A 21,287-nucleotide genomic window follows, 5' to 3' on the forward strand; every position below is an offset into this window, starting at 1 on the left:
GAAAAGTGAATGCTGCTAGTCAAAGTCACGTGACTGGTAAATGGCACAGCTGGGATTTGAAGCCAGGTCTGTCTGATAATAAAACCGGAGGGGCGCCCGGTTGGCTTCGTTGGTTAAGCGTCCGACTCTTGATTTGAGCTCAGGTCATGATCTCACAGCTCGTGAGTGTGAGCCCCGGGTCAGACTCTGTGCTGACCGCGCAGAACCTGCTTGGGATTCTCTCTCTCCCTCTCTCTTTGCCCCTCCGCTGCTCATGCTCTCTCTCTCTCTCTCTCTCAAAAAAAAAAAAAAAAAAAAAAAAAAGCTGTGTTAATTCCGTAAGTCAGAGACTATCCCCTGCTTACTGGGTTTTGAGGTCCACGCTAGAGGACTCATGAACCAGGAGGCTAAGACTCGGGGGAGGCGGGAGTTCAGCAGGTGCCAGAGAAAGGTATGACACTCATAAAGATGTGCTCCAAACCTCCCTCCCCCCAGATCCAGATGGTCCCTTGTGGCGTCAGCCCTTGGTTGTCTACTGTGACCTGACCTCTGACATTGTCCAGGGATGCTTTCTCTGACTGCCCCGTCACCCCAAAGGCAGTGGGGTGATGTGACAGCCAGTCAGCCTCTGACCTCGGCCCATTCTTGTCCTCACCCTTCTTAGAGGTCGGCCCGAAGCCGGCGAGTCAAAGGATGGGGTGGCTTCTGCGGCTGGGGTTTCTAAAGTGCCGTAAGAGCCCTCTATGGCCTCAGGCAGGATGCGCCCAGGCTCTCAAGTCCAGGTGGCGTCTAGGGTCCTTGGAAAGCTTAGACTTGGAGGGATGCTGAAGAAAGCTTACCTGGCCATGTAATGCCCTAGTGTCCCGCCTCTGACTTCAGCCTTCTGGAGGCTCTCAGCCCTCCAGTTGCCAGTAACGTCACCCTCGATTTCTGATTCCCTCTCCCCTCCTCCTCCTTCTTCTTCCCCCTCCTCCTCCTCTTCCTCCTCAGGGCTGCTGTCCCAGCAAAACGTCAGTGTGTGAAGAGAAACTGGGGGCTCCCCAGGGACCAGATTCAGCCCTGGTGATGAAAAGCAGCTGGTCCAGGAGGAAAGGTTGTCTTTCAGGGGATCTTCCAGGAAACTCAGGTCCTGGGAGAATTCGTGGAGGAGGAGAGACTCCTGACACCCATCCCCACCTGGCCCTTGGCCCGGTCCCTTCTTGGCTAAACAACAAGACTCGGGCTCATCCCGGGGAGAGGAGCCCCCAGTGCTGGCCCCGCTTCTGTCTGAAGCATCCGCAGCCGAGGAGCCTTCGGCCTGGCTGGGAGGAGTCCAGGTGCCCCCCACCTCCGAGTGCCCTGGGGTCCGGTGGTCCTGCCCCAGGAAGGGCGGTGGTTCGATGTAGGGCTGGAAGCTGACACCGTCATCTGTGTCCTCCTCATCGTCCTTCTCCTCCTCAGCACTGTCCTCCTCTGATCCTGCCTGGACGGTGGCTGGGGTCCTGACACTAGGGCTCGGCCTGACCCTTCTGGTCAGTTCCTTTTGGGGACAGAGGATCAAGGCATCTGGGGACTCAGGGCCACAGGGCTGAAAGGTTGCCACGGGGCGTCTGTGTCCAGTAAAGTCCTGATTTGGGGAGGGGAGAAAAGAAGGGAAAATTTAGGCTTTCCTGAAGCCTGGGTCCCCCCGGAAACAGACCCCGAGACAAAGATTCAAATGTAAATAGTTCTTTTGGGAAGTGATCCCAGGAAACACTAGCAAGGGAGTAGGAAATTTCAGTGGGGCTGGGGAGAGCCGCCCATAAGAGGGTATCACCAGGCAAGTTACCCCTGGGGTAACTGAGCTGGGGGCTCAGGGCACCATCGGGTGAGGGGCGGGGCGGGGCGCAGAAATGTCTAACACAGACGTTGTCATTCAGTTGGGATTTCCCTGAGGGTCCCAGAGCCAGGGACTTTGAAACCACTCCTGTGTGGCCAAGATACTCAGAATCCATCCTCAAAGCCATCCTGACCCAAGTGCCCACCACACCTCACCTATGGCCCAGCCACCCTCAGCAGACCCTCGTTTGAACAAATTGGACCCATCTGACCTCTCCAGGCATCCCCTCTGCCCCAACTGGCCCACAGCCTTAAGGAAGTGAGGCAGCAGGCAAGGGAGGGGATCCCAGGGTCAGCCGAGGCAAGACTCACCCTTGCTTAAACCGTGAACTAAGTGTTGGGACCCTTCTAAGATTCCCCCTTTTGGTACCACCCTCTCCCCTTCCCCCTTCTGGGCATCTCTCCTGAGTCCCAAGGCTAGTGGCCCTGCTCTCAGTACCTGACAAACCCGATGAAGTTATTTCACTTTGGAGACTGAAGGCACTGCTCCCTCCCATTTGAATTTTGGCGAAGTTCAATTCAAATTGAATATTTGCCATTTGAATTTGGCGCCAAAGGAATGAATTGCTAATGGTGGAAATTTAAACACAAAGACAGGAGATGTCCGTGGTGTGGACTATCTTGATAGTCTGGTCTGTCCGTCTGACCTATGTCTAAGTCCAGCCCCATTTCCTTATTCTTAACAACCCTCCGCCTCTGTTGCACATGCCCAGATTTGCCATACCAGGGCCCATGGCATCTTTGCCTGCTGAAACCAGGGGTTGTCTGTGAACCTCCTCCAGATCACATGGCCGATGGCAATGACCAACAGCAGTGGAAGCAGAAGCAGCAGCAACCCCAGGAATACCCAGTTGGCTCCTAAGGAAGGAAGAACGAGAACCACAGAAACAATGACCATGGCTCTCATCTATCAAGTGCACCTGTGCAGCGGGCTTCGCGTACATTATCCCACGTGATCCTCAGAAGAATATACCGACCCTACAGATTATGGAAACTGAGATTCAGAGAGGTTATGTAAGCTACCCAAAGACACACAGCAGGTATGGTGAAGCTGGGATTTTAATTGAGGTGAGTCTATCTCTAGACCCATGCTCTTGACCACCTTATGATAAAGATAGTCTGTCCCGGGGTGGGGGGTGGGGTGGGAAACCTCACTTCTGTACCACTTTGCACTCACCTGGGGCCCCCAGGAAGAAGCAGGTAGGCTTAGAGAACCCACTGTACTTAGGATCACCAAAGGTGTAGATGGTTCTGGCACTGAGGCAGTAGGGTCCGCTGGTGGCTGGCTGCAGGGGGATCTGGACTGGCTGGCCACGGGGAGTGGCTGGAAATCGTGTCTGTTTGGAGAGAGAACAGGGGTGGGCAGACCTGCTGTGGGGATGGGCTCTGCACAACCGGGACAGGGTGGGGCTGGCAAGATACTGCCGTGACCCCCACATCTTTCCCTGCGTTAAAGTTTAAGCATTAAGGGAGCACCTCCCAGCATCATCTGGCTTCTTTTCCACCGAGTCCTGAGGTACAGATGGACTGAGCTCAGAAGCAGCCCTGCCACTCAAAGTCCCCCTTGTGTGCCGCCCCCCGGGGCCTGCGGGTCCCTCTTTGAAGGGCAGATTCCACAGGCTGCCTGCGCTCGGAGCCTCACGGTGTATTTGGGGGTAGGGAGCATCCTTCAGCCATCACAGACCCGGAAAACGCTAGGCCTTCCCTGCCCAGTCTGGTGTGGGTCACATGTGGTGACTAGCACTTGAAGTGTGACTGGTCCAAACTGAGATGCGCTCCAACTATAAAATACACATGGGCTTCCAAAGACTGGGTGTGGGGCGCCTGGGTGGCTCAGTCGGTTGAGCATCTGACTTCGGCTCAGGTCATGATCACGCGGCTCGTGAGTTCGAGCCCCACGTCGGGCTCTGTGCTGACAGCCCGGAGCCTGGAGTCTGCTTCAGATGCTGTGTCTCCTTCTGTCTCTGCCCCTCCTCTACTCACACTGTGTCTCTCTGTCTCTGTCTCAAAAATAAACCTTAAAAAAACCTCAAAGACTAGGTGCAAAAAGTATGTAAAACATGCCAACAGTTTTCATATTATTTACATGTTGAAATGATAACATTTTATGGGATGAAATAAATTATTAAAATGAAATTAACTTGGTTTTCTTCATTTAATGAGGAACATTTAAAATGACACATGTGGTTCACATTATATTTCTTTTTTTAATTGTTTAAAAATTTATTTATTTATTTATTTATTTATTTATTTATTTATTGAGAGAGAAAGAAGGCAGAAGTGAGCAAGGGGCAGAGAGAGAGAGAGAGAGAGAAGTGGGACTTGTGCTCACCCGATGTGGGACTTGAACTCATGAACCGCGAGATCATGACCTGAGCGAAAGTCAGACACTTAACAACTGAGTCACCCGGGCGCCCACTCACATTCTACCTCTATTGGATGGGGGTGGTCTAGAATGTTTGAGTTGTTCTTGAAGAAAAAAAAAATTTTTAATCTTTATTTATTTTTGAGAGAGAGAGAGAGAGAGAGAGAGAGAGTGTTCAAGCTGGGGAGGGGCAGAGAGAGAGGGAAACACAGAATCCGAAGCAGGCTCCGGGCTCTGAGCTGTCAGCACAGAGCCCGACGCGGGGCTCGAACCCATGAACCATGAGATCACGACCTGAGCCAAAGTCAGATGCTTAAGTGACTGAGCCACCCAGCTGCCCCTAGAATATTTGAGATATCCTTAAAGGCAGGGACCATCTGAAGACGATCTATATCCCTGGGATCCAGAGCACATATGCAGAGTGTCAGGAGTGTGAATGCTGGTTCAGCAAGACAGAAAGAACAAAACCAGGGGACAGCAAACTACACGGGTCAAATGTGGCTTGCCACCATTTTTGTACACGGCGTTTTCCTAGAACACAGCTATGCCCATTTATAGACCTAGTGTCTATGGCTCCTTCTGTGCAGTAGACGTAGAGTTGACTAGCTGTGAAAGCCCACATGACTCTCAAATTCAAAAAAACATTTGCTATCTCGCTCTTTACGGGAAAAGTTGGCTGACCTCTGCCATCAATAAACATGTGCAGACAGGCACATGTTCATGTGTGAGAAACGAGTCTGAAGCTGGGTATTTGTGGTAGTCTCTGGGTACTTTTAGTTTTCTTCCTAGAGCGTATCTGTACTTTCTGATTTTTTGGTAATGAATCCAGGGGCTTGGCAAGCAGGCTTCCTAGCGCCTCTCATGCTTCAATCAGATATCATTGGGAAAAAAGGATTTCATAATTAAAAATGAAATATATATATATGTATATTGGGTAGAAAAACTGTGCTGTTACCACCTATAATGCGAAGGGGCAGGACGCCCTGTGCTTGGCCTCTTAGGGGGAAAAGGGCAGGGGTGGGCTGCAGGCCAATCGTGCTGCACAGAGTCAGGGAGTGACTGCCAGGGGTGGGGGTATGCGGGGAAGGCTTCCTGGAGTTGGTGTGCAGAAAGCAGGCAGGGAGGGTGAGAGGCACTGGGTTTTGGTGGGGCGGTAGGGGACGGGGGCGGGGGGGGGGGGTGGCGTCCAGCCAGAGGGCAGGAAAGAGGCTTCCTACCTTATTCTTTGTTCCCTCCTTCCAGAAATCCACCTCGTACTTCAGATCCGGTGGGGGCATGCAGTGTGGCAGCTGATATGTGGCATTGATGCTCAGGATCGCCTCCTTCCGGATGACTACCAGGACGGGTGGGGCTGGCTCCACTGGCAGAAATAGAACCAGACCTGTCAGCATCTATCCCCCTGCCCCCAGGCAGGCCTGCTCCTCCGCTCCCCCCAAGCCCTGCCCCCAGCCCAGAGACCGCTCCTAGAAAGGGAAAAATGGCTCTAGTGTTTGCATCAAGAGCCTTCAAGCCATTTGGTTGAAGTCTTGCAGTGACCTTGGAAGGGAGCTACCACTATTCCCATCTTACAGAAGAGGCAAACTGAGGCTCGGAGAGGTCAAATGAACAGGCCAAGCTCACAGCTAACCTGCCTTTCCTCATGCTGTCCCTTGCACCTGGGCGCCCTTCCCGTATCGCTGGGCTGTCAGAATCTTGCCCACTTGGTGCCACATCACCACAGAGCAGCTGCAAACAACACACACGCATTATCTCGGTTCTGTGGGTCAGAGTCCAGTGGACTCCGATTACATATTAAGCCCTGGGCAGGGAGCTGGAGGGAACGGGGATCTTGACCTCCAGGAGCTGGAGGAAATTCGGGGGAAATGAAGTATGCAAACTACCGAAACTCAAGCGAGAAAATGACCAGGGCCACAGCCGAGGGCAGGAAAAGGCAGGAAAGGTCATTCCGGCATGGAGTGTGCTATGGGAGAATCAGGAGAGCTTTAGGGAGGCGGAGGCAAAGCCAACATTAATACTACTTACAAAAGTAACCTCCTCGCCGCCTCTTTCCTTCTAATCTCTTATTCCTGTCCGTCCTGTCCGTCCGTCCATCCGCCTGTTCATCCTTCGCTCTTCTAGCCTGTCTGCCCGCTCGCCTTCCCACCCTTCCTTCCTTCCTCTTCCTTTAGACTGTCTTCCTGCCTTTAGTCTAGCCAACCACCTGCTCTCCTACCATCCACCCTCCCCATCCATCCATTCTTCTTCACTTTCCATACATCTTTCCTTCTTGTCTGTCCCCCCTCCCTTGTTCTCCTTTCCTCCTGTCCTTCCGTCCCTTCCCAGGCAGCCAGTCAACCTTCTATTTGCTTCCATCTAGCCCGTGACCCGTCCATCTGCCTTTCCTTCCTGTTCTCCATCTTTCCCATCCACACATCCTTCCTTCCTGGTGAGCATGTCTTTCCATGTAGCCTTCTTCCTTCCCCTCCTCCACCATGTCCTCTGTACCCCCTCCATGCGTCCTTTCTTCTTACCCATCCGTCCTTCTACCCTTTTCATCCATCCACCCAGCCAGCTTGTACCCAAGCCAGTTCTTCTTCCTTCCTACTCTCCCTCCCTGCCACCCTTCATTCAAGCCCTTCCTCCTCTCCATCGGAGCCTTAATTTGCTCGCAAGTATTTTGAGAAGGCTGGGCAGCAAGTTACAGATCTCAGCTCCGTGAGGATATTGTCTGAGTATTTATCTTCTCCTTCTTACCACCCCGCCTCACTCTTGGTCTGGTTCAAATACCGTGTTCAAGACTAGAAAGACCCAGATTCACGTTCCATCTCCACCCCTTATTAACTGTGTGTCCTGGCAATTTCCTTAACTTTTGTGAATCTTACTTATTATTATTTTTTTAAATGGGGCAATGAAAATGAACCCCACAGGTCTGTCGTTAGGATTAGAGATAAAATATACTGGGAAGAGAAAAGTGCTCTCCTCATTCAGTGTTTGTTTGTTTGTTTTTATGACATTTATTTATTTATTTTTGAGAGACAGAGCACGAACGGGGGAGGGGCAGAGAGACAGGGAGACACAGGATCTGAAACAGGCTCCAGGCTCTGAGCTGTCAGCACAGAGCCCACTGCGGGGCTCGAACCCATGAACCGCGAGATCATGGCCTGAGCAGAGGTCTGACACTTTACTGATTGAGCCACCCAGGCACCCCAACACTGGTGATTTCTGAATGTGGTACACATGGGGGATGATTTCCTCTCTATTTCTATTTTCTTTGCCCCCCCCCACCCCCAATTTCTACACTGTACAGCAGTTACTTTTGCAACTGGCATTAAAAAAAAAAAATTTGTTTCTTAAAGAGAACTTGAACATAAAAAATAGCACCAAGCATATGCCGGCAGATCTCCCCTGACAACCTGCCACGATGCCAGGCTACGTGGGGCTGCCTCTGCTTTAGAGAAGTGGAGACAGTGGCCGGGACAGCAGGGCCTGGACAGGGAGCCCCCCACCTGGTCCCTTAGCCACAGACCTACCGTCAAAAAGGTAATCCAGGTACTTGGACTCCACCGGGGGGGACCTGGAGCCGGTAGAAACTGCCCACACACGCCCCTTGAACTTGTTGTACAGGTCTTGTTTCTCCAGGCACATCAGAGAACAGGCCAGCTCTTTGGTTCCTGCACACTGTTTCACTTTTCGCCACCGTCTGGGGGTCGGAGCGCTGAGGGAGGAGACAGGAGAGAGCGTGGGCTGCAGACTCAGCCTCTGGGGCCAGGGAGCTTGGAGAACACCGACTCCCTTGTCCCTTCATCTGCCTGATCGTCCACCCGTCTGACCTATCAGCCAGCCACGGGCTGGGACAGAATGAGAACAGTCCGGTTAGGAGCTCAGGCTCTGGAGAGAAGCACGCGGTGGGATCCCGGCTGCGTCCCTCACTAGCTCCGGGGCCCCCGGCAGGCCAGCCTGCCTCCTCCTCCTCCTCCTCCTCCTCCTCCTCCTCCTGCCTCCCCAGGGCTGCATGGTGCCTGCCATCACTGGTACCAGCAGCCACTTCCCCCGTTCTTCTCCGCTCAGGCCTTGCGGGCCACCTGCTGTGTGCCAGGCATCGTGCTGGATGCTGCGTGGCTGTCAGCGGGGACCCGCAGGCCTGTGATGTGACTGTTCTGAGAACACCGTTGTCCAAAGAAGGGACCAGCACCCCGGGCATTATTCCTGGGGAACTGGCAATGCCGGGCAGGTCCTGCCCTCGGGAACGTGACGGGGAAGGGGTGAGAGACAATCATCACATCACTGAGGTAAATCCGGGAGCAGGTACGTGCAGTGACAAGGGGGAATGGCATGGCAGGTGGTGGGGGGGAGGGGTTGGGGGGAACTCCTTTCCACAGGTGGCTCAGGAAAGGCCAGGAAGGTAATATTGAGGCCGCAATGGCAAAGCAGCCGGGTGAAGGCCTGGGGGAAGGAAGTGTCCAGAAAAAAGCAAGGAGGCCAGCGGGGCTCAAGGCCAGCGGGTGAGGCGGGGAGAGGTGTGGGCACAGGGGTGGGTGGGAAGAGCAGGCAGGGCCTTTCCGTCTTGCCAAGGAGCTTGGATTTTATCTCAAGTGTGCTAGGAAGCCACTGGAAAGTTCTGAATGGGGGGGCTGAGGCGACCTAATTTCTGTTTTTGAGAGATCAACCTCTGATAAACCAGCTGGGAGGCCGCAGCAGCGGTCTAAGAGAAAACAGAGGTGAGGATGTAAGGAATGGGCTGGACTGGGCTTATATTTTGGAGGTAAGGCCAACAGGACTTGCTCGTGGACTGGATGTGGGACACGAGGCAGGGAGAAACCAGAGCGACTCCTGGGTTTGGGAACTGAATGACCCGTGAGTGGGGGAGGCTAGATGGGGGCAGCAAAGAGGACGGATTTTTGGAAAGAACTCCTGTTTTGTTTCTTGCTGGAGTTACAGTATATAAACGTTAACAATAAAATGAAACCTGGTCTAGTTATATTCCATTTTTTTTATGTGTATTTATTTTTGAGAGAGAGAGAGAGAGAGACAGAGCATGAGTGGGGGAGGGGCAGCAAGAAAGGGAGACACAGAACCCAAAACAGGCCCCAGGCTCCGAGCTGCAGAGCCCGACGCGGGGCTCGAACCCATGAACCGTGAGATCATGACCTGAGCCGAAATCAAGAGTCAGACACCCCACCAACTGAATCACCCAGGCGCCCCTATATTAGCATCAGACAAAATATAAACTTCAAAGTCCAAAGAAATACTAAAGGGGAAAAGAATCACCACATAATGAAAAATTATTCCGTTTACCGGGATGATATAAAAAAAACTCTCCCTGGGGCGCCTGGGTGGCTCGGTCGGTTGAACATCTGACTCGTGATCTCGGCTCAGGTCATGATCTCATGGGTCGTGGGACTGAGCCCCGCGTCTGGCTCCACGCTGAGCGTGGAGGCTGCTTAAGGGTCTCTCCCTGCCCCTCCCCCACTCACACTTTGTCTCTCTCAAAGTAAATAAATAAACATTAAAAAAAATTCTCCCTGAGTATTACGCTAAGTGAAATAAGTCAGTCAGAGAAAGACGGATACCATATGTTTTCACTCACATGTGGATCCTGAGAAACTTCACAGAAGACCAGGGGGGAGGGGAAGGGGAAAAAAAAAGTTACAAACAGAGAGGGAAGGAGGCAAACCATAAGAGACTCTTAAATATGGAGAACAAACTGAGGGTTGATGGGGGTGCGGGGGAGAGGGGAAGTGGGGGATGGGCATTGAGGAGGGCACCTGTGGGGATGGGCACTGGGTGTTGGATGGAAACCAATTTAACAATAAATTATATATTAAAAAAAATTCTCCCTTATATGTGCCTGCTAAATAGATACACACTCTAGACAGCAAAACCAGACAACACTATAGGAAGAAACAGAAAAACCACAATTATAATAAGAAATGTTTAATATGCCTCACTCAGTAATTGAAGATTGAACAAGTAAAAATAATTATTAAATACATAAAGCACAAAAAAAAGAACAACGTAATTATCAAAGTTGGCTTAATGAACATAAATAGGACTGAAAAAATTGGTTGAGCCACACGTGAACCATCAGAAAATTATTATTTTTTAAAAATTTTTATTTATTTTTGAGACAGAGAGAGACAGAGCATGAATGGGGGAGGGACAGAGAGAGGGGGAGACACAGAATCGGAAGCAGGCTCCAGGCTCCCAGCTGTCAGCAGAGAGCCTGATGCGGGGCTCGAACTCACGAACCATGAGATCGTGACCTGAGCTGAAGTCAGACGCTCAGCCGACTGAGCCACCCAGGCGCCTCAAACCATCAGCAAATTATTAACCGAAATATTAATACATAGTCCTATTGGCTTAGGGCCCCACCCTTATGACCGCATTTGACCTTAATTTCTTCTTGAAAGGCCCTATCTCCACATACAATCACGTGGGGGGTTAGACCTTCAGGCTATGAATATGAGGGTATACAATTCAATCCGTAACAGAGCTATTATGAATTACAGTGCTATGAATGTTCATGTACAAGTCTTTGTATGGACATGTTTTCATTTCTCTTAAATAAAGCTTTAGGAGTAGAACCTGGGAGATTTGGTAACTGAAGGGGAAACTTGACAAGAAACTGTCAAGCTGATTTGCAAAGTGACTGTACATTCCCACCAACAGTGCAGGAGAGTTCTAGTTCCTCCACAAGCTTGTCAACACTTAGTATTGTCAGTCCTTTGAATTTTAGCCATTCTAGTTGGTGTGTGGTTGCGTTTCATTGTAGCTTTAATTTGCCTTTCCCTAATGACTAAGGTTGTCGAACATCTTTTCATGTGCTTATTGGCCACTCCTTATTGGCCACTCGTGCACTTTTTTGTGAAGTGATTATTCCAGTTTTTTCAGGTGATTTGTCTTCTTATTGTGATGCAGGAGTTCTTTATCTATTTTGGATACTAGTCTTTTTCCAGTGTATATATTGTAAACATCTTTTTCTCAATGGCTGGACTTTTCTCTTTTTCTTTAAGCATTTTTTTTTAAAGACTAAAAGTTTTAAATTTGATGAAATCCAGTTTATTAGATATTATGGACTAAATTGCATTCCCCCCAAATTCAAATGCCAAAGCCCTAACCCCCGATGACTGTATAGGCTTTTGGAGATGGGGCCTTTAAAAAGGTGATTAAGGGGCGCCTGGGTGGCTCAGTCAGTTGAGCGTCTGACTTCGGCTCAGGTCATGATCTTGCAGTTTCTGAGTTCAAGCCTTGCATCGGGCTCTGTGCTGACAGCTCAGAGCCTGGATCCTGCTTCAGATTCTGTGTCTCCCTCTGTCTCTACCCCTCTTCCACTCGCTCACTCTCTCTCAAAAATAAAAAGAAACATTAAAAAATTTTAAATAAAAAGATAATTAAGATTGAATGTGGTCATAAGGGTGGGACCCTAAACCAACCGGACTTAATAGTTAAAAAAAATTTTTTTTTAATGTTTATTTATTTTTGAGAGAAAGACAGAGCATGAGTGGGGAGGAGCAGAGAGAGAGGGAGACACAGAATCCGAAACAGGCTCCAGGCTCTGAGCTGTCAGCACACGGCCCGACGCGGGGCTCGAACTCATGACCTGCGAGATCATGACCTGAGCGGAAGTCAGACATTTAACTGACTGAGTCACCCAGGCACCCTGGACTTATAGTCTTTAAAGAAGAGAAGAGGCTACCAGGCATACTCTCAGCCTGACAGAGCCATGACTCTCAGCCATACTCTCAGCCATGACAGAGAAAAGGTCATGCGAGAACAGAGAGAAGGTGACCGTTTTCCACGGCCAAGGAGAGACGCTTCAGGAGAAAGCAAACCTGCTGACACCTCGATCTTGGACTTCCAGCCTCCAAAACTGAGAGAAAATAAATTTCTGTTGTTTAAACCACTCAGGCTATAGTATTTTGTCATGGTAGTCCTAGCAGACTAATACGGATTTTGGTACCAGAAATCAGGTGCTAATGTAAGAAATAGCTGAAAATGTGAAAGTGGCTTTGCCCCTGGGTTTGGGTAGAGGTGGGAGAGATTTTCAGGTGCGTGCTAGAAAATGCCTAGAGTGCCTTGAAGAGACCATCGGTAGGACTATGGAGCCAAAGGTGGCTCTGGGGAGAGCTCAGATGCAAAGGAGGCGTGTCTTACTGGAAACTGGGGGAAAGGCGATCGTTGTTACAAAGTGGCAGAGACTTGGCTGAATTGTGTTTTGGTGTTTTGTGGGAAATAGAAGTTGAAAGTGATGAACTTAGATATTTAGCTGAGGAGATTTCTTTCTTTCTTTTTTTTTTTTTTTTAGAGAGAGAATGTGAGTGGGGAAAGGGCAGAGGGAGGGAGAGAGAAAGAGAGAGAGGGAGAGAAGGGGGGGAGAGGGGGGGGGAGAGAGAGAGAGAGAGAGAAAGAGAGAGAAAGAGAGAGAGAGAGAGAGAGAGAGAGAGAGAGAGAGAGAGAGAGAGAGAGAATCTTAAGTAGGATCCACACTCAGTGCAGAGCCCAATGCAGATTCGATCTCACAACCCTGGGATCATGACCTGAGCAGAAATCAAGAGACAGACGCTCAACTGACTAAGACATCCAGGCACCCCAGCTGAGGAGATTCCTAAGCAAAGTGTTGAAGATGTGGCCGGATTTCTCCTTACTGCTTATGGTAAACGGAGAGAGGAAGACAGGCACATAGGAAGGACTGTTAAGCAAAAAGAAACCAGAAGTAGGAAATTCTCAGCCTATGCATATGGCAAAAAATTAGAAAGCATGTTCTAGAAGGAACACCATGGGTGTGGTTGAAAACTCATTTCATAAGGAGATCATGGATGGGGCTTGCTGATTTAATCACCCATCTCAGCAGAAGCCAGGAACAGAGGTGGAATTATAGTTATCTATCTACCCATTTCACACTCACTGAAAAAATCTAAAGCAATAGCTAAGTAGTGATCAGCACAGCTAACATACACATTGTGTCCTTTAAAACCATTTTCTAGGGGCGCCTGGGTGGCTCAGTCGGTTAAACATCCGGCTTCGGCTCAGGTCATGATCTCGCGGTCCGTGAGTTCGAGCCCCGCGTCGGGCTCTGTGCTGACAGCTCAGAGCCTGGAGCCTGTTTCGGATTCTGTGTCTCCCTCTCTCTCTCACCCTCCCCTGTTCATGCTCTGTCTCTCTCTGTCTCAAAAATAAATAAACGTTAAAAAAAAATTAAAAAAAAAAACCATTTTCTACTAAGTGGACAAATGGCTGATTCTGGTTTTAGGTCAGGAATTGTGCAAATGATCCTGCAACATCTTGTTTATAACAGCAATAATCAAAACTACTAGAGTCAAATTAAAAGGACTCTGGAGCCAACCTGAAAAGATTTTTTTGCTGGCCAGAGATGGGACAACTCAAGTTTTAACGAGTAGACAGGTTGCAATGGATTGAAACCATCAGATATGTTTAAGCACTCGAGTTCATAACGATTAAAAAAAAAAATTGATCACCTTTGGGAGATTAGAAGGAATTCAATTCGTGATCTTGAAAACTTGAGAAAAAAAAAAAAATGAAGGATATGTCCCATCTGGCCCATCTGAAGAGTACCACTGAATATCACATACTACAGGAGAGGAAGCATGTCTTTGTAAAATAATTCCAACTAATCCATGAAAAAAAAAATGATACAATTAGAATATCATCATTTTAGAATCCTCATAGGTGTTTAAAAGTGTCAAGGGGAAGGCAAACATCATAAAGTCCAGAGGAGGGACTTTCAACCCTAATCAGTTTATTCTGGCTCCCCTATTCCCAGCTATGGGGCTTTGAGCAAAATATCCTCTTGCAGAAGACCTCGGCTGCTCTCTCCTCACAGGGCTGTGTGTCAATAAAGACACTTAACGTGCCGACACGGTACATGTTAGGTGTTTTCGGCCTCCTGATATAGTTCTGTACAGTTCTTTTTTTTTTTTTTTTTTTTAAGTTTACTTACTTATTTTGAGAGAGAGCGCAAACGAGCAGGGGAGAGGCAGAGAGAGAGGGAGAGAGGATCCCAAGCAGGCTCTGCACCGCCAGCTCAGGGCCCGATGCAGGGCTTGAACTCACAAACCTGAGCCGAACTCACGACCTGAGCCGAAACCAAGAGTCGAATGCTTAAGTGACTGAGTCCCCCACGCACCCCCCCCCCACAGTTCTTTTTTTTGAAAGCTTGCTGGCCCGTGTGCCCTTTTCCAAGGCAGGCCCCCATCGCTTGTGTCTGGATGCTACAGGAGGAGGGAACATGACAGAACAGGAAGCGCATGAGCTTTGGGGTCGGACGGACTTGGCTGTTTCTTCTGGCTCCATCCTTGGTTTCCTGGGGTAAGTCACAGCACCTCTCTGAGCTCAGGCTCCTCGCCTCTAAAATGGGGGAAATGCAGGCATGCCTGGGGATCCAGGGAGCAAAAAGTGAACTCTTCACGCGAGACCTTAGCGCTCAGCCTGGCACAGGCGGGTCCCGCGTCCACAGCGCTCACCTCCCCCTTCCTGCTTCCTCCTCCTCGCCAATCCTAGAGGAGTCCTCCTGCCTCTCTGCTTTTATCACCTTACCCTCCTCAAGTGACCTCAAGGTTCTTGAGGAAAGAACCTCAAGTGACTCCCATCTGGGTGCAAAAATGGCAAATTTGCTTCCACTTTCAGATTCCTCTGGGTTGGCAGTGGCTGCCTGGGCTGCCCGTTGGGCAGGACCTCAAGTCGCCGTAGGGGAAAGGTTGTGGAGCGACGCCTAACACAGGCTCTGCAGGAGATACGTGTGCCCTCCCTTGTCAGCTGGCACAACTCCAAGCACCTCCCCCAGGCCCTGGAGAATTCTACCACTGGGCCCTCGTAGCTCTCCTCAAGCCGTGTTCTGACTCTTCTCAGAGATCGTCCCCACCCCCTGCGGGCCCATCACCTGTGCCCTGTGCCCCAGTCGACATCGTTCTCGCCGCCAGACCTTTATCTCATTCTCTCCAGGTAGCTGCCCATGCTATCTCCCCCGGGACACAGGGAACCACAGTGGCCACACCCCACCGCAGGCCCACACAAGCCCCTCCAGCCTCGGCCCACCTCCTCAGTCTCCCCGAACGCCAGACTGGAGGCTCCCCTCTACCTTTGGTAGGCCACAAAATAGGTCACATTCTGGGAGTAGCCAGGCCCTGGGAGCCATGTCAGGTAAACACTGAAGTTCCGGGAGAGCAGCGTCACGTTCTGAGGAGGAGCCAGATGGGGCCTCCCTGTGGGAGAGAAAGAGGTCCTGAAGCCTGGAGCTCCTGGCTGCTCTTGACGTGGGCCATTTGGAGCTGACCAGTGGCGGGCTGGGCAGTCGGGCGCTCACTGAGTTTGAGAACCAGGAGTCATCTGGGGTGGCTAGAGCACAGGGGACATGGTGTCGGCTGGGAGCCCAGGCTCAGGATGCCAATCACGGCCTTGCCACGGACCGGCTGTATCGCAGCCCCTTCCCCTCCGTGGGCCTCAGTGGCTGCTCTGTCCTATGGACAGGAAGCTCCTGCCCATTCTGGCACATGAGGGTTTCAGAAGCACACCGCAGGACAGGAACCACCTACTGGATTTCCAGGACTCCAGGAGGGTACAGGGTCTCAGGAGCAGAGGCTCAGCTCTGTTCGTAGCCATGTCCCCAGAGCCTGTCTGCAACGGTTCCGGGCTCAGAGTAGGTGCACAATAAATATTTGTTGACTAAATGACTATTGTGATAATTTGGATTAGTCCAAAGGCCGCCCAACTGGTCTCCCTGCTTCCAATCTTGCCCATTCTCTACAGAGCAAGCAGCAAGGGTTAAGATGAAAGTCAGATCATGTGGCGTTTCTGCTTTAAACCCTCAACTGGCTTTCACTTCATTCAAGGTTAAACCCAAAGTCTTTATAATCCTCCACAAGATTTACCTAATCCCAGCCACAGCTCTCCCCGTGCTCGCTGCTCTCCAGCCACACTGGCCTCTCTGCTGTTTCTAGAGCCTGCCAGGCACCCTCTTCCTCCAGGCCTTTCCACAAGCTGTTCCCTCCGCCTAGACTGTTCTCCCCCTGGATCTCTAGCAGGCTCGCTCCTTTGTTTCCTTCACATCTCTGCCCAGATGTCACGGTCCCAGTGACCCTTTCCCCGACCACCCTTAACTGGCTTCTGCTTCCCCTCTTCGGCACCTCTTCTTCACTGCTAACCCTCATCTTCTGAAATATACACCTGATGACACCTCTTCCCAGTTCTATGCCCTTCCCTCGCCCTTAGAAAAATGTCCACGCTCCTTAGTGAGGTACATGACCGGCCATCTTGTCAACCTCTCCCCAGTCGGCTCACTAGGCTCCAGCCAACCTTGTTTCTTGTCCTTCTCAAACTACTGCGTTCTCTTGGGTACCTCTGAACCCAGGGGTCTTCGACTGCCTGGTGTTTGTTCACCTTCTAATTTTTTTTCCACCATCTAATCCTTTAAAGACTTGATTCCAAAGTCACTTCCCTCGGGGAGTCTTTCCTGATATCTCTAAGAAATGGTAGTGGTGACTGATGGTGGGACACATCTGACTGATGATGATGACAGCAGCTAATGTGCTCTGCATCCTAACTACGTACCAGGAACTACGCTAAGTACATGGGTTGCATTTCTTTGAATCCTCCCCACATCTCTAGGATGTAGGTACTGACTGTGACCGTCACATGACACATGAGGAAACAGGCCTTCTCAGGTAATAAGCTGTAGAATCAGAATTCACATCCAGGCCTAGCCAACTCCACATTCTGAGCTCCTGATCATACTTCCTCTTCTACGTTCTCGTGGGGCCTGTTCAGCTTTATTCTTCCAACATCTGCGAACCGCTATTGGCCAATGACATCTGTGCCGCGAGTTTCACAGGGGAACACAATTCCATTCCTGCCCTTTAGAAGCTCGTGGACCCAAGGGAGAATTCAGCGCCCTGAAGTGTCACACGGGCCATGGTGGAAATCCATACAGGTTACAGAATGGCATCAGGGTGGAGGGTGGTTGTACCGATGGCTCTCAGCATGGCTCCCCACTTCTGGTCTTTTAACCCAAATGTGGGCACCTGCTTCCACCCCATCCTGTGATCTTTGGCAGGAACTGGGTCACTGGGGTACAGGTGCTATCATTGTTCCCAGCTTTCCAGCTGGTGACCAGCAGAGGCCAAAGTCTATCTGCAATCAGCTTATAAGGTATCCTTTTTTTTTTTTTTCAGCTTATAAGGTATCTTGTGGGCAGGACAGGCCCAAAGTCTGAACTTGGCCACAGTGGAGAAATAGCCACGACAGTAGTTACCTTATTTACTGAGCCTTCAAAGGGTGGGACGCCCTGGTCTGGCACTTTATCCACAAAGCCCCATTCAACCCTCAGGACGAACCAGCCTATAGGGTAGGTGCCATTCTCCTTCCGTGCAGGGGCACTAGATTCACAGACAGACAGTAGGCAATAGGCCTGACGCTACACAGCCAGTTTGCGTGGGGGCCAGGATCTGAACCTGGATCTGGCTGACCTTCACCCTAAACTGTCACACAGTTTGTGTTGGGTACATTAAGTGTTCCTCCGGTAAAAGTAGCGTTAGGCCCAGATGGGAAAACTATTGAGTTTGACAGCGAAACAGGGGGACAGAGGACCCCCACCCCTCACACACAGGTACACTGTCCCTCACCAGCTGCAACAGCAGTCACTGCGCAGAGGTGCCAGGGGCTGGGGCATCCCTGAGCTGACCCAGGTGGACGGACGGTCCTGCTCTAGCCACCCACCCCACAGCCAAAGCTGGCCGAGCTTGCTTCAGCCTTAGCCTTCTCTTCAGGGGTCTCACCTGCGCTTTCCTTCCTGGGCAATTCCCCTCAGTGCCCTGGGCCTCAGCTTCCCCATCCGAAAAGGGAGAAAATAGAACCTACCTCATAGAAGGGTTGGGTTGTTTCGCTTTAAATAGGGTAATGTGCCCAGCACAAAGAAGTCTTAGTATTAATTATCAGTATTAGCTTGTGCCCCAGGGCCCTTCTGGGTCTTAAATTGTTAGCGGAAGACTAGGAAGTCTAAGACTGGGGGCAATATTGGGACCTTCTCCTGATTGGTTGGGGTTTGGCGGGTAGGTCCTATCCTGGGGTGTTTTGTACCCTGCCACCTTATTTACCAGTGGGAGCTCAGAAAAAAAAGGTGGCTTTCGTTAGAGTAACAGCAGCACGCAGACTAAGCCAGAGCTCCCTCCCCTCGGGTCTGGGTGGAACTTCTGAAACCGCCCAGGGGGAAAGGATGGCTACTCCGGGGGAGGACAGGGCACTCCCCTGACTTCCCCGGGTACCGTACGGAGGATCCAGCGTCCTGTGAATGCAGAGGACAGGGCTCCCGGGGAAACCTGAAACAGCACTCTGTAAATCAATGCAGCTGCGTTTTAAACTGCCACCGTCTTTTCCTGTTCACCTGGAGCTGGACTGGCAGTAAGAATCTGGGTCTCTTTCCTCCCGGAAAGCAATTGCAAAGACTCGGGTGTGTCGAGTTCCAAGCCCCAGTGTAGAAGAAAACGGGCGGTGGGTGGGCAGGGCGGATTCGCATCCCCTCCTCTGGCGGCGGCCGGGCTGAGGCCACTTCCCTCCTTCCGGGAGCTCCGCCGCCCAGGGCAGGCGCCCCGCCGCCCCCCCCCCCGCCCGCCCCGCGGCCCCCCGCCCTTACCTTGAGTGGACTGCAGCAGGCACAGGAGCAGGGGGACCCACCGGCCGAGCCCCGCCACGCCGGCTCCTGCGCTGCCCGCCGGGCGCCGCCAGGTCCCCCCTCCAGCCCCGCCGCCCGCCGGCCGGCAGGTGGTTGCGGACGGCAGCCAATGGGAGGCCGAGCCGCGGGCCCCGCCCCCGCGGGCCGGGACTCGGCGGGGGCTTCCCCGGGGGCAGCCCCGCCGCGGCGAGCTGGGCGGCCGGCCGGCTCCCCGCGCCACCGCGGCTCAAAGACGGCTGGAACCTCCTCCGGGTCTGCGTGGCGGTTTGCTCCGCCGCATCCCGGGGGTGGCGGTTCGGTAAAGCCATGCCTGGGGGAAGGGGAGGAGAAGGGTTGATGGCCGACGGCCACAGTTAGGGGTTCCAGTACGGGAGCTAAGTCAAACAGCACGCAGAGTTCAGGGCCAGTTCAACAGCACAGCCTCAGACCCCATTGGCGGTGTCCGAGCGTGTTTTATGTGCCGGGTACTAAGCCAAGCACTTCCCGCACGTTAGCTACTTTCATCCCCCCCGAGAATCTGGTGGGTCAGTCCTGTGACTCTCTGCCTCCTTCACAAGGGGATGGCAGCCTCGAGAGCCTACTTCCGGAGAAAGCTGGGGCCTCCGACACCAAAGCCTAAGGTGTGTTACCAGTCACCCCGACGGTAATAGCTTCCGAGTGATGGAAACAGCCTCACCGCAGAATTGTCTACCGTCATTAAAAAGGAGGCTGCCAAGGGATATGTCACGGCTCGGCGAAGTTGGCAGCGTACTGGAGAGGCAGAAAAGCAAGTAGCAAAATATGGTCCCATTAAAAAAAAAAATATGTGTGCGCATAGGCATGGATAGCAGATGGAGGATATACACCGATATGCGGGTGGTTGTTAACTTCTGGGTGGTGAGGATTTAAATATATATAATACATCACACATATGTAATATACATATGTGTATATTATACAGATTATATGTATACATATTATACACATGTGTGTATACGTATATGTATATTATATATGTGTGGTGTGTATTATATATGTATTATGTATATTGTTATAATATAATACATGTATGTGTACATGTATATATATGCAATATATATGTATTATATAATCTATAATATATAACATACATATTATATATTATGTAATATATATATATTCTATATTATACACATGTATTTTAAGTTTCTTCTTTCTGCTCATGTTTCGTTTCTAAGCTTTTCAATAATTTGTATGTATCGCTTTTCCGACAAACTCTAAAGGTGATCATTGCTCTCCTTTTATTAAATGTTATCTTCTTCTCTTTCTCTTTTCATTTTTTCTGTTTCCCAGTACTTCCAAGGAGGGATTGCCTCCTCTTTACAGAAGAGGAAACTGCCATTTTGAGGACCCAGAGAGCTTATGCAGGTGCTGGGTTCTGGATTCGGCACCCGGCCTGACTGCATGGCCACCCTGCCTTCGGGTAATTGCTTTGTCCACTCTGTGGGTATCCGTGACAGGCCGAGTGACCACTGGTGGGCTATGATAAAGCCGGTGAACGCAGAGGAGATACAGAGCACAGAGAATCCTGCTGCAGGTGCCGGCTCTCAAGCTGTATCCCGGCAGTTCTCGATTGAGAGAATGCATTTTCACAGAACTAGGTGGATCCAAAAGTGGCCCTGAGTTTGGCCCTGGGTGAAAACATTCAGGAATCTCAGGACAGTTCTGAGATTCGCATCTATGATTTCAGCTCAGTCAGCACTATTTCTTTTAAGTTTATTTATCTGTGAGAGAGAGACAGAGAGACGGAGAGAGACAGAGAGTAGGGGATGGGTAGTGAGAGAGGGAAAGAGAGAAGCAGGCTCTGTGCTCTCAGCGCTGGGTCCGACATGGGGCTCAATCCCATGACCTGAGCCAAAATGGAGAGTTGGACGCTCAACTGACTGAGCCACCCAGGTGCCCCTCAGTCAACACTACTTGACAGGGGCTTACAGGGACCATGTTTGGACCTCAAAGACAAGGAAGATGGAAGAACCCCCGCCCCCCCCCCACCCCCCCAACCAACTTCATCCAACCCACTGCAGCTCTTTCAGGCCAAGAATCCCAGTGAACTGGGAGCAGGGTGGCAGTGGGGACAGGGCACTGGGGAAATGTCTTCATCTGCCACCTGCTCCACCCACTTGGCTTGTCTGAATCTGGCACCTGTTTTTTGTTTTGCTTTTCAGTAGGCTTCAAGCCCAGCACAGAGCCCAGTGCGGGGCTTGAACTCACGACCCTGAGATCAAGACCTGAGCCGAGACCAAGAGTCAGACGCTTAGCTGACTGAGCCACCCGGGCGCCCCGATGGTACCTGTTCTTTTTGACAAAATCTGCCGCGTGCTTGTTCTCCCCGCCCCCTTCCCCCATACCCTATAATCTCAAGCTAGGAAACCGTACGTCTGGATGACATTCTGAATCAACATGAAAGAA

General features: G+C 51.1%; 1 protein-coding gene and 1 long non-coding RNA gene across 2 annotated transcripts; one reads left to right on the forward strand and one right to left on the reverse strand.

The window, feature by feature from the left end:
• Positions 1-309: 309 nt before the first annotated feature.
• IFNLR1 (interferon lambda receptor 1) lies at positions 310-19,168 on the reverse strand. The gene is made up of 8 exons (XM_042953664.1): positions 19,104-19,168; positions 18,822-19,021; positions 15,276-15,399; positions 7,711-7,895; positions 5,419-5,561; positions 3,014-3,173; positions 2,561-2,694; positions 310-1,585 (listed from the first exon to the last, which is right to left on the reverse strand). The coding sequence occupies exons 1-8, from the start codon at positions 19,166-19,168 to the stop codon at positions 815-817; spliced, it is 1,782 nt and encodes a 593-aa protein (XP_042809598.1). The 3' UTR covers positions 310-814.
• Positions 19,169-19,430: 262 nt separating this feature from the next.
• Positions 19,431-21,078, forward strand: LOC122227253. The gene is made up of 3 exons (XR_006205943.1): positions 19,431-19,480; positions 20,172-20,301; positions 21,044-21,078. It is a non-coding gene; the product is annotated as an uncharacterized LOC122227253 (long non-coding RNA).
• Positions 21,079-21,287: the final 209 nt, after the last annotated feature.

Source organism: Panthera leo, chromosome C1 (genome assembly GCF_018350215.1).
Source record: "Panthera leo isolate Ple1 chromosome C1, P.leo_Ple1_pat1.1, whole genome shotgun sequence".
Taxonomy (NCBI): Eukaryota; Metazoa; Chordata; class Mammalia; order Carnivora; family Felidae; genus Panthera; species Panthera leo.

Bases quoted from the DNA above. Each gene is read 5' to 3' on its own strand.
- IFNLR1 (XM_042953664.1), bottom strand. From the start codon at position 19,168: ATGGCTTTACCGAACCGCCACCCCCGGGATGCGGCGGAGCAAACCGCC. The intron at 5,562-7,710 runs GTAGGTCTGTGG...TATTTCTGCCAG, and splicing joins CCTGGATTACCTTTTTGACG to TGGAGCCAGCCCCACCCGTC. The intron at 1,586-2,560 runs GTATGGCAAATC...TCCCCAAATCAG, and splicing joins CAAAGATGCCATGGGCCCTG to GACTTTACTGGACACAGACG.